Source organism: Leptodactylus fuscus, chromosome 11 (genome assembly GCF_031893055.1).
Source record: "Leptodactylus fuscus isolate aLepFus1 chromosome 11, aLepFus1.hap2, whole genome shotgun sequence".
Taxonomy (NCBI): Eukaryota; Metazoa; Chordata; class Amphibia; order Anura; family Leptodactylidae; genus Leptodactylus; species Leptodactylus fuscus.
Window position 1 is genome coordinate 29,418,118 of NC_134275.1, and position 18,936 is coordinate 29,437,053.

General features: G+C 43.3%; 1 protein-coding gene across 4 annotated transcripts in view; it reads left to right on the plus strand.

Moving 5' to 3' along the window:
• The window catches only part of DENND1A (DENN domain containing 1A), a 553,473-nt gene that overhangs the window by 288,391 nt on the left and 246,146 nt on the right, over nt 1–18,936 (plus strand). For all 4 annotated transcript variants that reach the window (XM_075260171.1, XM_075260173.1, XM_075260172.1 and 1 more), the window contains exon 11: nt 7,328–7,373. In XM_075260171.1, coding sequence (XP_075116272.1) covers nt 7,328–7,373 — 46 coding nt within the window. The remainder of the gene's footprint in view (nt 1–7,327; nt 7,374–18,936) is intronic.

Sequence of the window (18,936 nt, forward strand, 5' to 3'; positions counted from 1 at the left end):
AAACGCACCAGTCACACTCTTTGGCTGCAGTAACTGGAGACAAATCTATTTGATTGGTGGTTGGAGGTATACAGAACATGATACGCCATTGTGTGGTGCACTTTGCTGATAAAGTTGATTTTTTTAAAACCCTACAGAGTGGTGGTGGTCCACACTAGTCCATAGAGGGTGACTTGCGTAAATGAAGTGACCATCTGTGCCCCTGATCCATTATGTTATTTTCCCCTAAATGGTATCTTGATACATGGATGTTCCTATAACAGGCATATACTTTAAAAAACATAGTAAACCAAGCCTACATAATGTCCAGTTGTAGAGAAGTCCTTTTATAAAACGGTTACCTATTCGGTCATATGTATGACTAGTACCTTTGTGTGGCAACATTAACCCTTTCCATGTTGCCTATAGGTGCCTCAATATATTTGTAGATAGGCTTTATATTCAGCACAAGGGTGTCGAGAACAGGTATTTCCTATTTACCCGCAGCCGGTGGAAGCAGCAGTCATGTTCTTATTTTAGGTGCACCAAAGGTTAACTTACCAGTGAGTTCTGTAGAGAGAGATCTGGAGAGCAGCTTACAGTATATTCACACCACAGTATAACTTGTGGTACAGACGTTCGGTGTGAATTGAACTTCCATGTGGATCTGCTCCTTAACACCTAAGGCAAACTACATACCACACTATAATCACGTGCGAAAGCCAAAGAGCTATACAACAGCCAAATGGAAATACCAAAAACGTGTGTTGAGCTAAGACGAGAAACTTATTTAACTTTATTCATGTTGTACTTTTTTTTTTTTTTTTTTTGTTCTTGGTATGGCTGAAGAAGATAGAAACACGATGGACATATCCAGTTAGAAGTCTAGTTCCCAAACCCAAGTCCGTGGAACAGTAAATGACATTATTGCTTTCGTAAAGTATTAAAGGGAGCCTATCCGGTCCTAAATGCCTCTCAAACCAATAATAGTGTCATGTAGTGGCCTGTGGTGTAGAGCAGAAACATAACTGATGAAACCATGCAGAGATTTATTATATTTTATATGTAAATTATCCTGTAAGCGAATCAGTGCGGGGCCACATTGGCTTTCAGGCAGCTGCAAATGCTCCAGCTCTCCTCTGAAACAACATTTTCAGCCACTTCTTCGATCATGGCTATTTGTAGACAACAAATTCTAGGACATTCGACCATGCCTCCAGTGCATGGCAGGCTGACTTGTATATCCATAAAAAGATGTTTATCTCTTTGTTGCTTTATCAATTCATGAGTCACTTTTTGCTCATGTTAAAGCATTTATGCATGGCAAACAAAGCTTACCGGTACATTCCCTGCACTGGATAAATATATGTGTAGGTTCCCCAGAGCCCTGATATTTAGCTTTGCCTCTATGACCAGTCTCCTCTTCTGTCATCCTGGCTCTCTGTGATGTCACCTACTCTGCTGTACTCCTGCTGCATGTACATGGTGTAAAGCGGAGTCAATCCTGTGACCAAGATTTATTAATCCTGTCTAATTCTTAGGGTCTCAAGTTTACGCAGTCTATTAGTTAGGCCCATATTTAGGGCAGTTATATTATCATCATAAATAAATAAATCTAGAAATATCATAATAACCCTGTGTAATAGAGCTGCTGATCACCAAGTCAACCCTTACTGGTTGTTGCCACTTTCTTTTAAGCACGTTAAAAGATGCCGATTGTCCTAAGCATATGGCCCTGTGTAATTGTGACAGTGTTGTTGATAATCCATACATCCAAGGGGGGGGGGGGGGGGTCCTCAGTAGAGATTGCTCCTCCGCCATTCCGTTTGCCTTGGCTTGTGTAATAAAGCAGATGCAAGTGAGTGGTCCTCAATGAAGAAGCCTGTGTTCTGTCATTTGCCTTCAACAATTTTATTGTTAGAGGTTATCCAATTTCATAACAAAAAAAAAAGTCACATTCTCATATGTTCCTCCTGTAGGTTTTTGATAGATTTAAAGGTGTTGTACAAAGATTTTAACTTTACAGATCGTGCTGCACACATATCCCTTCCCCCCTCCTTGCAGAATCTTTTTTTTTTTTTTTTCTATTTTTTGTCATTTGCTAGTGAAAGCTTTTGCATTATATTCTGGGCACACTTTTATTTAGATCACCTACCCTGAAACAATTAAACAAGGAGACATAGAAGAAGTGTATGAAACATTAGCTCATTCCGCCATCCGTTTGCAGATATTCCTGCTGTCTTGCCGGCCCTGAAGTATCATCAGCAATAAAATTAGGATCTTTAGAATGAACATCATCTGTACAACTTTGTATCCAGCCCTCAATCCATCAGCTAAATGAAATTGTTACACTAAAGATGAATATATATATAGTGCTTAATCTAAATATGTCTCTCCATGGAATACCTTAATGGTGAGCACTGCACATAAAGTCTCATCTGTCAACAGCGGATTTCAACACTTGTGACATTCTAATTAAACACGTTATACTTCCTCGTCCACCTCTTGATTAGCTGTGGATCACGGAAAGATGGACACGGGGCTGTTAATTAAATTTCTCAGATCCAAATTTACATGTCTATATTGTGTCACCTTAAGCTTTGGACATATTATTAGGGGTTAGATTGTACCTCTCTCCTTTGATTGCTCTTTATTGCTCTGCAAGTTACATCTTTCATACGTTTTTCCAAGACTTCTTACAGATCGTCATGCTTCTTCAAGCATGCTAGTGTTTTCTTAAAGGGGTTTCTAGGATTTATCACGGTTGATCTATTCTTAAAGTGGTTGTCCAGTAATTATGGATCTCTGCCAGGAGGCAGGGGAAGGTGAAAAATAAAAAAAATAAAACATATTCACCTGTCCCTGGCACCTGGGGGCTTGTTGCGGCAGAAGTCCTCCCCGCACATGATTGTTGCTGTAATGTATGTGAGGGACGTCACATGTTCTTTTCTGTGATCAGTGAGGACATGTGCTGGAACAAGATCCCGGGCACTGCTAGACAGGTAAGTATTAGAGATGAGTGAACAGTGAAATATTCGAGATTCAATATTCGTTTTCGAGTCGAGCCTCAATATTTGACTACTTGATCGAATATCGAATCCCATTATAGTCTATGTGAAAAAATGCTCGTTTCAGGGGAAGCCACTATTCGACTAAAGGAGAGTCACCAAGTCCACGAATAGCAGGAGGAGAGTGTTTACAAGGCGCGCTGTGCAGTTAAAGCGCACGGACCCCGTTATAGTCTATGGGGTCCATGTGCTTTAACTGCACAGCACTTGCAGTTGCACTGATAAAAAGTAAGCTCCCTCGTAACCGCAAGCTGCCAGCTCTCCTGACTAGCAAGGACAAGCCTGCTGCAGAACCAGCGTTGATTTGCCGCAGGTTCGTCCTTGCTAGTCAGGAGAGCTAGCAGCTTGATGTTACGAGGGAGACTGCTGTGGTCTGATCTTAGACTCCGCCTCCTCACAGACGAGCCTCCGGCAGGACCAGAGTTGATAGGCCGAATGCTGTACAATCAACACTGGTCAATTCATTCCTACGAGAAAAAGTAAGCTCACTCGTAACAGCAAGCTGCCAGCTCTCCTGACTAGCAAGGACGAGCCTCCTGCAGAACCAGCGTTGATTTGCCGAATGCTATACACTGTATAGCATTCAGCCAATCAACGTTGTCTCTGAATCGAATATTTACTGCGAATAGCTAGTAGTATTCGATTGAGTACAAGTATTTCGAATACCGTAGTATTTGATCGAATACCTACTCGATCGAATACTACTCGCTCATCTCTAGTAAGTATCAGTTATTTTTGTACTTTCACCTTCCCCAGCCTCCTGGCAGAGATCCATAATTCCTGGACAATCCCTTTCACATAGGTCATCAATTAAAGAATGGCAGGGGTTCAACACCAGGCCCCTTGCCAATCAGCTGTTTGATGAAGATGTAACATCCATATGAGTGCACAGTGGCAAAACCAAATTCTTGTGAGCCCCAGTGCAATCTTTTGACTCAGGCTCCCTATTTCATCCCTACAGCGAATTCTTGATAGTGTTGGTTACGAAAGCTAAGGTGTTTAATCAACCTTACTGTGGTTAGGGTAATCTGTGGGTCTCCTTGGCTTATGGGCCAGATGGAAGCTGCAATCTCAATACTGACGCCAGGTCTTATAGGCCCCGATGCGACTGCACCCCCTCAATTTACGCCCCTGTGAGTGTGGTCACCTCTTCAGTACTTACCAAACACCACACTCTACATTTGTGTAGTGGTTGTGCTTGACATCGCAACTCGGTCCATTCACTTGAATGGGACTAGGGTGCAATCAGTCCATGTGACCGATGAATGTGACATCATATCACCTGTAAATTGGAACACTACTGATCCATGGGGGTCCCAGGTGTCAGCCCCCATGGATATCCAGTTAATGGCCTGTCCTACAGATAGGTCCTCAATTTGAAAGTTCCAGAAGATCCCTTTTGGTGGTAAATCCAATTGTCAAAATGAAATGGACCACAGTGCCAGTTATAGGGGCTTTCTGGGTTTATTTTTTTGATGGCGTACTGTTCAGATAGATCATCAGTAACCATTCACCTGTTCAGGGCTGTGGTGTGCGCCTCCTCTTAAATAAGCCAGTGTTCATAAATCTGCCTCTGTATTCTCACTAGAACTCTATGACTTATACTACATGCCCTGTATATTACAGCATAAATAACATGTCACAATCCACCCGTAGACAGGCGTTCTGAGAGCATCATGGCTGATTTCATTCATTGTACATTGTATAACACATGCTGCTCAATCTTTCACATGTGTAGAAGGTGTTAAGTGTATCTGATTTGGCACTCACTATACATTGTATGAGAAGCGCGCTGCATTAGATCTTGAATTGTTTCCTTATTGTTACCCGATGTGGCTACATGATGTTTCTTTGAAGATTTTCCGTGCAGATCATTCTCCAAGATAACCTCTTGGCCTTGCAGGAAATGTTTGTTTTCCAGTGAATTCTCTTTGACCACTGACAATGAAACAGCTAATGAAAGCCACCCCACTTTTTCATTTTTTTGCCCCAGCCTGTCTTTTTGCCACAGTTGGGAAATATTTTCCGTTCCATGGGGATATCTTATATATTACATTGACAGTTGCTGCAAATGCAAGGGAAATTGAATGATGGAGCAGAAACCTAAGCTTTGTGCAAAAGGAAAACCTTGCCTTTTGTGATTTATTAATAATCATCACCATCATCATCATCACCACACAAAGTCAGATCAGTCATTGCCAGAATCCACAGAGTACAGAGGCTATAGACTTGTGCTTCTTGCTACTAATCCAGCCATGATGACCATGAGATAGAAAGATCAAAATAGCATGTAACATTGTGCTAACAATAGGATGTAAAAAGTTATAGGAAAAACAAAGGGATTGTCTGGGATAAATTACAAATTTCCCACTAAGTTAAACCCTCCCCCTCTTCCCTCTGCCTGCCTAACTTCTAATTTACTCCTATTAAAAAAAAATCTATATTTACCTATATGCGTGGGGCAGTCACATGACTTAAACTTACCCGCATACAAGATTAATGTTCAGTGCACCTATGATGTGGCCGCACCTATCAGAATATTCCTACTTTGCCTGTGGGAGCACAGCCCACTAACATAAAAGCAACCACAACAACTACACTCAAAAACAGGTGCCTTTTCTAATTATTATTTTAAGTAATTAACTTTTTAAATTATGTGTTTTTTCCCCCCGCAATCCAAATTTATCATATGGCTCCGGGATAAGTAATAAATGTCTGATCACCTGGGCCCTACTAGAGTGGAGGGCCCATTTACTTTACCTACATTAGTCCAATAGACTATGAATGGAGTGGCAATACTGTGCATTTCCATCATCTGCTCCACTTAAGCTTTACAGTGTGAGTGAGGAGGACTGGCGGGCTCAGCATTCCTGTTCTTGTGCTCATAATACAGTATTCCTACCAGTGGATCACATTTTTATCAACTATCTTCTGATAAAGTGAGTCTGTCACTATAACCAGGCAATTCAGCCCAACCCTGCAGATAGGTTCAGGTTTGTGAATTAAACTGCTTTTTACCTTGTGAATTGCTGCTTGTGTATCCAAGATATAACTGGTTTCATGGGAGCTGATCTGACTATGGGATTGGGTTGAAATGTTGAGTTCTGGTGATGGACTGCCTTGAAAGAGAACTTTTCACCACCTCTGCCAACTCCAACGTTTTGCATCTTTCAATATCTGCTGCAACACTGATTCTGGTACAGTTGGAATTTTCTCTCTAGCCCCCACCATTCCTGAGCAAACATTTCTGGTAGTTTCAGTGCACCATTAGGCTCTCAGGTGGATAGTTCTGGACTGGGGAAAATAGTCTGAGACCACCCACCTGACAGTAGAGAGCCTAATTAGCATATTGGGTTCTGAAACTGACCACACTGATTGCACAGGAAAGATTTAAAGGTGCTAAAAGACCCTCTTTCAGACCCGTATACAGATTAGTGGAATGCTGGCCAAACCTACTCAGTCGCATGCACTGGCCCATGATAATACACAGCGTGTGTGGGGCTATAGAAATGAATGGGCCAATGTGCCAGCAATGAAAAACAGCCGAAAGGTAGACGTACACATTAGGTAAAAGTAGGGTGATGGTGGTGGAACGTTGAGTGATTGACTACTGATCAGCTGTTTTTGGGAGTTCTATATAAATGAGTGGCAACACTTTCAGCATGTGCAGCCCTCTCTCATTGACCTGCGACTGTGTATGGGGAGCACATCCTCAAAATAGATGTAGGACCTGCCTAAGTTAGGCGGAGTATACAGCCCAAGGTTCTTCTAATGCTCTAATGTTCCAATATATTATAACGCGCTCTATAAATATCAGAATGGAATGGAGCATTGCATGTCAAAAGAGCCTTAGTTATTTATGGCATATCCTATGGACTATGGATATAGCCGTAACTGTTGACATGGGAATCCCCTTTAAGAGATGTGGGTGACAACAAGTATGGCTGCTGGTTATCATCATGACATGCCCTTAGTTGTCCCAGGCAGCTGAGTGTCTGGATATATTATGACACATTCTCTGCTTCTTTAATCCTGCCATTGGGGATTTTCGGACGGCTTTATGACAATCCGATAAGAGATGGATAAGCTTTGCATAGCAAGTATTTTATAGTACTTAATGCCAGTCAAGTGTCCTGTATTGGCTTCTAATTGAAGAATTGAATTTCTTTTGATAGTAGAAGGAAAACATAGATTTGCATTACAATACTGCATGTGCTTGGCTGCTAAGAGTACAGACGTGTGTATTCAATATTGATTCCTTGTTTCTCTATCTTTTCCAGTGCTCCAATGCCCTACCTCATAGGAATACACTCAAGCCTAATGGAAGTAAGTTATCTCTTTGTATAATTACAGGGTAAAGAGTTCTTTCAGTTTATCTCTCAATGGGATTTTTTGTGTAGAAAATTGTTGTTGCAATTTGCAGACATTAGTCTAAGGGCTTAGGCACATGACCATATAACTACATACCAAATCTGTAATCTGTGATATAGATATAAACTAGGATATGCCATCACTTTGTTATGGGTTTGTGCTGCCAGTCGTTGGACAACCACCATTCAGAAACTGATGTTGCATCCATGAAAATACAAGGCCTTTAATAACCCTGCTGCCCCTCTCAGCTCATTGTACAGTATGTGTCCTGTAGCATTGCTATGCAAGAGAAATATCAAAGGGACATTGAGTCTTTGATATGAGAATCGGTGAGGATCCCAGAGAGCAATATAAACTATACAATTACAAGATAGACTACCTCATTTACGGGGTATTCCAGTCACAAGTTACCCCCTATTCAAAAGTCCTTCAGCTTATACAGGCGGTCCCATTAAAATGAATGGAGCGGCTGCAAGCATTTCTGACCACTGCTCATTTCAAACTGTTGTGCAAAACTCCTCAATCTCAAGATCACTGGAGGTCCCAGCACTAGTACCCCCCACAATCACTACACAATATACGAAACTGGGTAATTTCTTGAGGGCAGAATACCTCTTTAGGCAATATGCGCACATGTTCCCTGTACCAGGCCTATGGTTGAATGGCATAGATTGCACATGGATGATATGTGTGCAGCCCATGCCTTCATGGACCCATTAATATCCTACAGTGAGCCCATGCTGCAAAACAGACAGGTGTAAGACCTGTCCTGAGTTTAAAGGGATCCTATCATTCAAACTCATTTTTTCTCACTAACATGTCGGAATAACCTTAAAGGGGCTCTATCAGCAAAATTATGCTTTATGACCCCACATATGCGGGAAGAGGCTTTTTAAAGACACCAGGTAGCGGGTGTTTCCCTGCTATCATAGACATCATGTGGTAGTCAGTTAGCTGTGCTTAACTATGTCAGTCTAGTCTAGTCTCACCACTGTGAGCAGACAGTGTAGTATTTGGATATTTCCTAGCAATTCAAAGTCCCCTGATGAGTGGCGCAAGACGGTGCCAGGAAACGCGTAGGGACTAGGGATCTATATATGTAATATACCAGGGACATATAGGGGCAGCTGTGGACTGCCCTTGTCAGGGCGGGAGTTACTTGGGCTCTGAGGGTTAACTTTAGGTGGCATTACAGGTAAAAATCCTTTGCTGGACCCTTGACCCTATCTGATTCTCCCACCTGTGAGACAACCCTGGTAAGACCGTTTTAAATTACTTTATATGAGAGATGGATCTTGACTCTGCTGCATTGGTGAGAATTGAGCGGTGTATGTTTTTGAGTCTATTGTATTTGTGACTACTAATGAATATGGTCTTAATAGGAGGACCTTGTTTGAAGGGACCTTTTTAAATAATATAAATAAATGTTATGTTTTAAATATTTGCATCAGTGCTTTTGCTTATGTATACTATAATCTGTTGCAATTAGTGTGCTATTTTAAGAGCTGATAAGCACATTATAGCTCCAATTTTGCTTTATTTGCGTGAAAGAAAGATGACAGCAGACACAGATAAGTATAATTTCCATATATGTTTTTATGGTTTTATTTTAAAGCAGGGGGGTTAAAATAACATTAGCGGTGCCTGAATAGACTTTTTAAAGTTCTCTCAAAGCACTGGGGGCGGCCCCAGTGCTCAAACAGCACTGGGAGCATCCCCAATGCTGCGAGAGAACTCTCCAGCGCAGCCTCCATCTTCTTCAGCCACAGCCTCTTCACATGTATTATTTCAGCGCGCGGGGGGTCAAAATTCAACGCATGAGCAAGTTGGCTCTCCCAGCGGGCCTCGGGCAGAGCCGACTTCACATGCGGGCAGCCATAGAACTACAGGAGCATACTGCGCATGCTCGCGTAAGTGACCACAAAAAAATGGCTTCCCGCATGTGAAGCCAGCTCGGCCCGCTGGCAGAGCCGACTTGCGCATGCATTGAATATTGACCCCCTGCGCGATGGAAGAAGACTCAAATAGAGGCCGTTCCTAAAGAAGATGGAGGCGGCGCTGGTGAGAGTTCTCTCACAACATTGGGGACGCCGCCAGTGCTACGAGAGAACGCATTTGCATACCGACAAAAAACGGGATTTCAAGTGAACGGTGGTGCGGAGACATCGAAAAGTACGAGAATAGCCTTTCTTAAGGCTATTCCAACGTGTTAGGGTGCATTCACACTACGTTTCCTGAAGCTTATTCTGAACGTAAAACACGTTCAGAATAAGCGGCGTATAAAGCAGCTCCATTCATTTCTATGGGAGCCGGCATACGATCGCTCCCCATAGAAATGAATGGGCTGCTTCTTTCACTGTGAGCAGTCCCATTGAAGTAAATGGGAAGTGCCGGCGTATACAGCTAGCTCTGCTCATGCCGAGCCGTACATGCCGGCACTTCCCATTCACTTCAATGGGACTGCTCGCAGTGAAAGAAGCAGCCCATTCATTTCTATGGGGAGCGCTCGCATGCCGGCTCCCATAGAAATGAATGGAGCTGCTTTATACACCGCTTATTCTGAACGTGTTTTACGTTCAGAATAAGCTTCAGGAAACGTAGTGTGAATGCACCCTTAGTGAGGAAAAAAATGAGTTTGAATGATCGAATCCCTTTAACCATGTCCGCCTTGCCCCATACAGAGAGCTGTGCTAAATATACAGGCATGTATATGGGGCCATTACAAAATAACGCACACTGATCCATTATTATATAATGGCCCAATACACATGCCCGTGTATTGTCATGGGTCTCGGTATGGGGTATGGCGTTTACATTCATAAATGTCACAGCCCATTTGTAGTTATATTTATGGTAAAGGAATGTTTCTGGTTTAGGCAAAATATTCCTATTCATGAGTCACAATTTACAGTAAGTAAAATGTTTAGAAATTTTCAACCCCTTCATTACAATGTTTTGAAAAAATGTTTGTCGAACCTACAGACTATTTATGTGCCAATTCACATTGATAGTATTCTGCTTGCGAGTCACAATTTTCAGCCCTTTGAGTCTAGCACCACCGCTAAAATCAATACTGTCTCATGGAGGGTTGGGTGGTGATATAGTGAATTTACCATTTTTAGTATTAAAGTACAATCTTGTGCTGAGATAATGAAATATTAAGCCTTATGCAGGTGAGCTGTACAGTGTGCGTATTGTGTGGCTATGTCTGCCAGAGTGCCCATTTTCACCTGTGGTTGCCACATATTGGGACCAGTCTCTGCGTAGGGGGTGGCGCTGAGTAGCAGCAGATGCCGCCATGCTCCAGGGAGCACTAAATAGGGGAGCACTTCGACTTTATCAGCAACACAAAAAATGTATGTTCACTATGTCACTAACCGCCCATACACCATAGATCAAGGTAATGGAAGCACTGCGTGTAAGGACATCTACTATCTTTAATATCTCCTTGTAAATTTCCAAGTAGATAATACAAGCTTTCTTGGACATCTAAAGAAGGAATCAGTTCACAGGTCCCTTTTCTGTACGTATTAGCCACGGCTGCTGTCATCTCCAGTGCACCCTTCTCCTGCCCTGTTGTCAAAAACAGCTAAATCAAGATATTGTTCTCCCACCAAGTCATTGAGACAGGACTAGACAAACTTACAAATTCCCCATTTATTTTTCTCGTCTGTACGGGAGATGTGGAGTTCTCGGAAGGTTGCGGCCGGCCTTAAATTTTTGAGTCTCTTAAACATACATTATAGAGCATTTTCGATACACTTTGCTGAGCAGATGAGGGAATTGTGAAAAGCCGTAAAGCTGCAGCAGGCTGTACGAGAGAGAAGTCATTATTTTATTTTTATAGTGCTAGGCATACTGAAACTGACACAATTGATTAGTGCGGGGAAAGTATTGTACGATTCCTTTATAAGTTGGGAGCTAATCCGTCAGCAGCACATCAGCTCTGTCACTAAGGCCAGATTATATTACTTGTTCTGCGTCTCTGGGAATTTGATGAAAAGCCTTGAGCGTACCCTGCTTGTTCTCTGTCAGATATTAGGACCAAGACGTGGCTCAGTTTACGTGCACTGCAGAAGCATGGCTTGATTATTTCCTGTGTTTGATCACAGTAGGGTGCCACAGCATTCTTCCCGCAAAAAGCTGTCTGCTATTTATGAGTTAATAAAGGCCAATGAAATTTCTGCACAGATAGAAATTATTAGGCTCATTATGAGGATCTTGCTCTCGCGGGTTTCTCTCTCTCTTCCCTACTATTCTAAAAGCACAAAGGAAAAAACAATTGGCAGATGATCATTTTTAAACACCATCCATAATGTCAGTTCTCACCTGCCGAAAAGAGCCATGAAGGACAAAGATGGCTGCTCTTATTCCGTGGGATGTTGCACATATTACTTGGGGAACGTTTGCCATCTTTTTCTATGATGCTGCAGGTTATGACAAGATGGGATAGCCACTTAGTGTATGTATGCCTTTTAGATGTATGTAATCTATTTCCGGACTGATTGGTTTACTCGGAAGCATTGGTTTATAGGACACGTGTGTGTGTGTGTGTGTGTGTGTGTGTGTATATATATATATATATATATATATATATATATATATATATATACACACACAGTCATGGCCAAAAGTTTTGAGAATGATACAAATAGTAATTGTTACAAAGTCTACTGCTTCAGTTTTTCTAATGGCAATTTACATATACTCCAGAATGTTATAAAGAGTGATCAGCTTAGCAGCAATTACTTGCAAAGTCAATATTTGCCTAGAAAATGAACTTTATACCCCAAAACACATTTCAACATCATTGCAGCCATGCCTTAAAAGGACCAGCTAACATCGTTTCAGTGATTGCTCCAGTAACACAGGTGTGGGTGTTGATGAGGACAGGGCTGGAGATCAATCTGTCATGATTAAGTAAGAATGACACCACTGGACACTGTGAAAGGAGGCTGGTGCTTGGCATCATTGTTTCTCTTCTGTTAACCATGGTTATCTCTAAAGAAACACGTGCAGTCATCATTGCACTGCACAAAAATGGCCTAACAGGGAAGAGTATCGCAGCTAGAAAGATTGCACCTCAGTCAACAATCTATCACATCATCAAGAACTTTAAGGAGAGAGGTTCCATTGTTGGCAAAAAGGCTCCAGGGCGCCCAAGAAAGACCAGCAAGCGCCAGGACCGTCTCTTAAAAGTGTTTCAGCTGCGGGATCGGGCTACCAGCAGTGCAGAGCTTGCTCAGGAATGGCAGCAGGCAAGTGTGAGTACATCTGCACGCACTGTGAGGCGGAGACTCTTGGAGCAAGGCCTGGTCTCAAGGAGGGCAGCAAAGAAGCCACTTCTCTCCAGAAAAAACATCAGGGACAGACTGATATTCTGCAAAAGGTACAGGGAGTGGACTGCTGAGGACTGGGGTAAAGTCATTTTCTCTGATGAATCCCCTTTTCGATTGTTTGGGACATCTGGAAAACAGCTTATTGGGAGAAGACGAGGTGAGCACTACCACCAGTCTTGTCTCATGCCAACTGTAAAGCATCCTGAAACCATTCATGTGTGGGGTTGCTTCTCAGCCAAGGGAATCGGCTCTCTCACAGTCTTGCCTAAAAACACAGCCATGAATAAAGAATGGTACCAGAATGTCCTCCAAGATCAACTTCTCCCAACCGTCCAAGAGCAGTTTGGCCATCAACAATGCCTTTTCCAGCATGATGGAGCACCTTGCCATAAAGCAAAGGTGAGAACTAAATGGCTCAGGGAACAAAACAGAGAGATTTTGGGTCCATGGCCTGGAAACTCCCCAGATCTTAATCCCATTGAGAACTTGTGGTCAATCATGAAGAGACGGGTGGACAAACAAAAACCTACAAATTCTGACAAAATGCAAGCATTGATTGTGCAAGAATGGACTGCTATCAGTCAGGATTTGGTGCAGAAGTTGACAGAGAGCATGCCAGGGAGAATTGCAGAGGTCCTGAAGAAGAAGGGTCAACACTGCAAATATTCTCTATAACTCATTCTGTCACTATAAGCTTTTATTACTCAGAATATGATTGCAATTCTATTTCTGTATGTGATAAAAACATCTGACAAACACAGAAACCAGAGGGAGCAGATCATGTGACAAGAGAAGATTTGTGACATTCTCAGAACTTTTGGCCATGACTGTACAGTGTTGGCCAAAAGTATTGGCACCCCTGCAATTCTGTCAGATAATACTCAGTTTCTTCCAGAAGATGATTGCAAGCACAAACTCTTTGGTATTAATATTTTCATTTATTTTGCTTGCAATGAAAAAACACAAAAGAGAATGAAAAAAGTCAAATCATTGTTCATTTTACTCAAAACTCCAAAAATGGGCTGGACAAAAGTATTGGCACCCTCAGCCTAATACTTGCTAGCACAACCTTTAGACAAAATAACTGCGAACAACCGCTTCCAGTAACCATCAATGAGTTTCTTACAAGGCTCTGCTGGAATTTTAGACCATTCTTCTTTGGCGAACAGCTCCAGGTCCCTGAAATTTGAAGGGTGCCTTCTCCAAACTGCCATCAAGAGATCTCTCCACAGGTGTTCTATGGGATTCAGGTCTGGACTCATTGCTGGCCACTTTAGAAGTCTCCAGTGCTTTCTCTCAAACCACTTTCTAGTGCTTTTTGAAGTGTATTTTGGGTCATTGTCCTGCTGGAAGACCCATGCCCTCTGAGGGAGACCCAGCTTTCTCACACTAGGCCCTACATTATGCTGCAAAATTTGTTGGTAGTCTTCAGACTTCATAATGCCATGCACACGGTGAAGCAGTCCAGTGCCAGAGGCAGCAAAGCAATCCCAAAACATCAGGGAACCTCTGCCATGTTTGACTGTAGGGACCGTGTTCTTTTCTTTGAAGGCCTCTTTTTTTTTTCTGTAAACTCTATGTTGATGCCTTTTCCCAAAAAGCTCTACTTTTGTCTCATCTGACCAGAGAACATTCTTCCAAAACGTTTTTGGCTTTCTCAGGTAAGTTTTGGCAAACTCCAGCCTGGCTTTTTTATGTGTCTGGGTAAGAAGTGGGGTCTTCCTAGGTATCCTACCATACAGTCCCTTATCATTCAGATGCTGACGGATAGTACGGGTTGACACTGTTGTACCCTCAGACTGCAGGGCAGCTTGAACTTGTTTGGATGTTAGCCGAGGTTCTTTATAAACCATCCGCACAATCTTGCGTTGAAATCTCTCGTCAATTTTTCTTTTCAAATCAAAATCAAATCAAAATAAAAAAAAATGCTTTATTGGCACGTCCGAATAGGTATTTGGCATTGCCAAAGCTAGTAAAGTGGGTGGGTGGGGGGGGAGTTGGGTTGGGTGGGTGGTGGGTGGGTGGTGGGTATGGGGGGGGGGGTTCGGTTATAACAGTCCATGGAGTCTCATCTTCCTCTTCGTTGGTGACTGCTATATGGGGAGGTGGGGGTGGGTGGGGCGGGTGTATTGGGATAAATATAACAGTCCATGGAGTCTCATCTTCCTCTGGTTTGGTGACAGCTGGACACGTATTGGGCAGCGATCTCCACAGTGGCCTCTTCTTCTCCCAGTAGGATGTAGAGTTTCCTCTTCTCGTCTGCAGATATGAAGTCTGGGATGTGGGCAGAGAGTCTTTGGTAGTAGACGGCCCTCACAGCTGAGTATTTGGTGCAGTGTAGCAGGAAGTGGGTCTCGTCTTCTAGGACCCCCTGGTCACAGTGCTGGCACAGTCTCTTCTCCCGTGGCTTGTACGTCTGTCTGTATCGCCCCGTCTCTATCTCTAGGTTGTGGGCGCTCAGTCTGTATCGGCTCAGGGTCTGTCTGTGCTTGGGGTGGCGTATTCTCTCCAGGTAGGTGGCCATGGTGTAGTCCCTTTGTAGGGATTGGTACACGGTGAGTTTCTTGGAGTTATTTATTTCGTTTCTCCATTCTTCAATGTACCGCTCTCTGTTTGCCTCTGTGGTCGCCTTTATTTCGGCCTTGGTTATCATCTGTTGGAGTTTTTGGTTTGGTGGTTGGCTGCTGTTTGGTTGTTGAATGTCTGGTTTGCTCAGGTGGCTTAGCCATGCTTGGTGGTGGTAGGAGTCAGGCTTGCTCCCCTGGATGTGTGCCTGGAAAGCTAGCGCCCTCTTCTGTATGGTGAGCCATAGGGGGAGTCTGCCTAGCTCTGCTCTGCAGGCTATGTTGGTGGTGTTGCGATGGACATGTAGCAGGTATTTGCAGAACTCCAGGTGGAAGTTCTCTGTTGGGCTGGAATCCCACCTTGACTGGTCTGGGTAGGTGGCTGGGCCCCAAACCTCACTGCCATAGAGAAGGATCGGGGAGATGACAGCGTCAAATATCTTCATCCAGACCCTCACCGGTGGTTTGAGGTGGTACAGTTGTCTTCTGATGGCGTAGAAGGTTCTGCAGGCTTTTGCTTTCAGGGTTTCTATTGCTGCTTTGAAGCTTCCTGATTGGCTGAGCTCCAGCCCCAGGTAGGTGTAGCTGTTGGTTTTCTCCAGTGTGGAGCCGTTCAGTGTGAATTGTGAGGTGGTGGAGGCTTTATTGTGGCCCTTCTTCTGGAATACCATGACTTTGGTCTTCTTCTGGTTGATGGGTAGGGCCCATGTGGTGCTGAATTTTTCCAGCACTGACAGGCTTTCTTGGAGGTCTTTCTCGGTGGGGGCCAGGAGTAGGAGGTCATCGGCGTATAGCAGGAACTTCACCTCTCGATTGTTCAGGGTGAGGCCTGGGGTTGGTGAGGCCTCTAGGGCTGTAGCCAGTTCATTGATATAGATGTTGAAGAGCGTTGGGCTCAGGCTACAGCCTTGTCTGACCCCTCGGGCCTGTTGGAAGTATGCGGTCCTTTTCCCATTCACCTTCACACTGCACTGGTTTCCGGTGTAGGAGCTCTTGATGACGTCGTACGTTCTTCCTCCTATTCCACTCTCTAGGAGTTTTAGAAGTAGGCCTGGGTGCCATACTGAATCAAACGCCTTCTTAAAGTCCACGAAGCAGGCGAATATCTTGCCTCTTCTGGTGTTGTGGACGTGCGTCTTGATGAGGCTGTGCAGGGTGTAGATATGGTCTGTGGTGCGGTGGTTTGGCATGAACCCTGCTTGGCTCTTGCTGAGGACCCCGTGTTGTGTGAGGAAGGTGAGGATTCTGTTATTTGATGATGCTGTTGAACAGTTTCCCTAGCGTGCTGCTGACGCAGATCCCTCTGTAGTTGTTGGGGTCATATTGGTCCCCATTCTTGTAGATGGGGGTTATGAGCCCTTTGTTCCAGTCTTCGGGGAAGTGTCCAGCATTGAGCACGAGGGTGAATAGCTTTGCCAGTGCCGCGTGTATTGCTGGAGAGCTGTATTTGATCATCTCTGGTAGGATGCCGTCAGGGCCACTGGCCTTTTTGCCTTTCAGCACGGCAATTCTTTCCTGTATATCTTTTATGGTGATTGGCGAGTCCAGAGGGTTCTGGAAGTCTTTGATGACTTTCTCCATGTCCCTCAGTTTGGTGATTATCTGTTGCTGTTCTGGAGTTAGTTCTTCTTCTGGGATGTTTTTGTAGAGACCTCTGAAGTAGTTGAGCCAGATATTGCCATTTTGGATGTGGAGAGAGTTTTTCTTGGGCTTTGTGCCCATGTGGTGCCAGGTCTCCCAGAATGAGCTGTCCTGGAGGGAGTCCTCTAGTTGCTCAATTTTGTGGGAGAGGTATCTCTGTTTCTTCTCTCTGAGGGTGCCCTTGTATTGCTTGCATAGATTGCTGTAGGCTTCCCTCACCTCCTTGTTGTTGGGGTCCCTGTGTTTTTGGTTGGAGGCTGTTCTTAGGGTATGGCGTAGTGCTTTGCAGTCGCTGTCGAACCATTTGTGGGACTGTTTGTTGGTTTGTCTTATGGGTTTGGTTCGTTTCAGGCCTGCTAGTTCTGCTGTGGTCTGTAGGATGTACTTGAGATCCTTCACAGCTCTGGTGACTCCCTGTTGGTCTGGCTGATATCCATATCTATGGAGGTTAGCCATAGTGCCATGGGCTTTAAACTTCTTGATGACACTGGGCACGGTAGACACAGGAACATTCAGGCCTTTGGAGATGGACTTGTAGCCTTGAGATTGCTCATGCTTCCTCACAATTTTGCTTCTGAAGTCCTCAGACAGTTCTTTGGTCTTCTTTCTTTTCTCCATGCTCAATGTGGTACACACAAGGACACAGGACAGGTTGAGTCAATTTTAATCCATTTCAACTGGCTACAAGTGTGATTTAGTTATTGCCACCACCTGTTAGGTGCCTCAGGTAAGTAACAGGTGCTGATGATTACACAAATTAGAGAAGCATCAAATGATTTTTCAAACAGTGCCAATACTTTTGTCCACCTCCTTTTTTATGTTCGGTGTGGAATTATATCCAATTTGGCTTTTTGACAATTCTTTTTGTGGTTTTCCATTGAAGACAAATTAAATGAAGATAATAATACCAAAGAATTTGTGATTGCAATCATTTTCTGGAAGAAAATAAGTATTATCTGACAGAATTGCAGGGGTGCCAATACTTTTGGCCAACAGTGTGTGTGTGTGTATATGTATATATATATATATATATATATATATATATATATATATATATATATATATATATATATATATATATATAATTTTTATTTTTTTAACGGAGTTCAGTTCAATTTAAGAATTCTATTTTTGGAGAAAATGTCTGTCCCCAAGGGTTGTTAAGGGCATAGGGAAAGGTGACAAAATTTTTTTATTCTCAGTGGTTCTATCAAAAAAAAAACCCAAAAAAACCCCACTACTGGCTAGTAGTTCTGGATGTAGACCTGAACTCAATCAGTCTCCTCCTTCTGGTGGCGGATGTTATATTCCCTTCTTGTTTCCTTTACAGAAGGCGTTATTTTCAGCTGTATTGTCCAGGGCTCTGAAGCCCTAAGTCTAGACCACTTTTTGATTAGAAAATAGTTACTGACTCCGGCATCAGAATAAAGTGATTATTTTACATTATATTCTACAATTATTGTTTAATTATATGATTTGTGAGGAGAAAGATAGAAGAAACTGTGCTTCCTTCTGATTCGGGAAATGTCTCTGATAGAGGTGTAGATAGGTGGGGTTTTTTGGGGTTCCTCCTATAGGAACACATACTACCCATTTCCCCTTTCATGGAAATGGACTATAATTTCTTTGGCTGAAGAGCCAATAGACCAGGGGTTGCCAACACCTGGATGACAGCTCTTCTTATAAAAAGTGCTATGAGGATAATTCAGGCAGCTTGTTCCAGAGGAACAGAGAAAAAACCCACAGGGGGCGCACACTCCCTTGGAAGCAGCGTCAAGAGCCGGGATGGCAAATAGAATTGACTTTTGTTGATAGATGACACATTTCAGGGTTTTTGGTATTATGCAAAAATATCATCCCTTCCTCAGATCTTTGTCTTTTGCATGATACCAAAAACCAAGAAACGCGTCATCTATCAATAAAAGTAAATTTTATTTGCCATCCCCGCTCCTGGGGAGAGTGTGCACCGCCTGT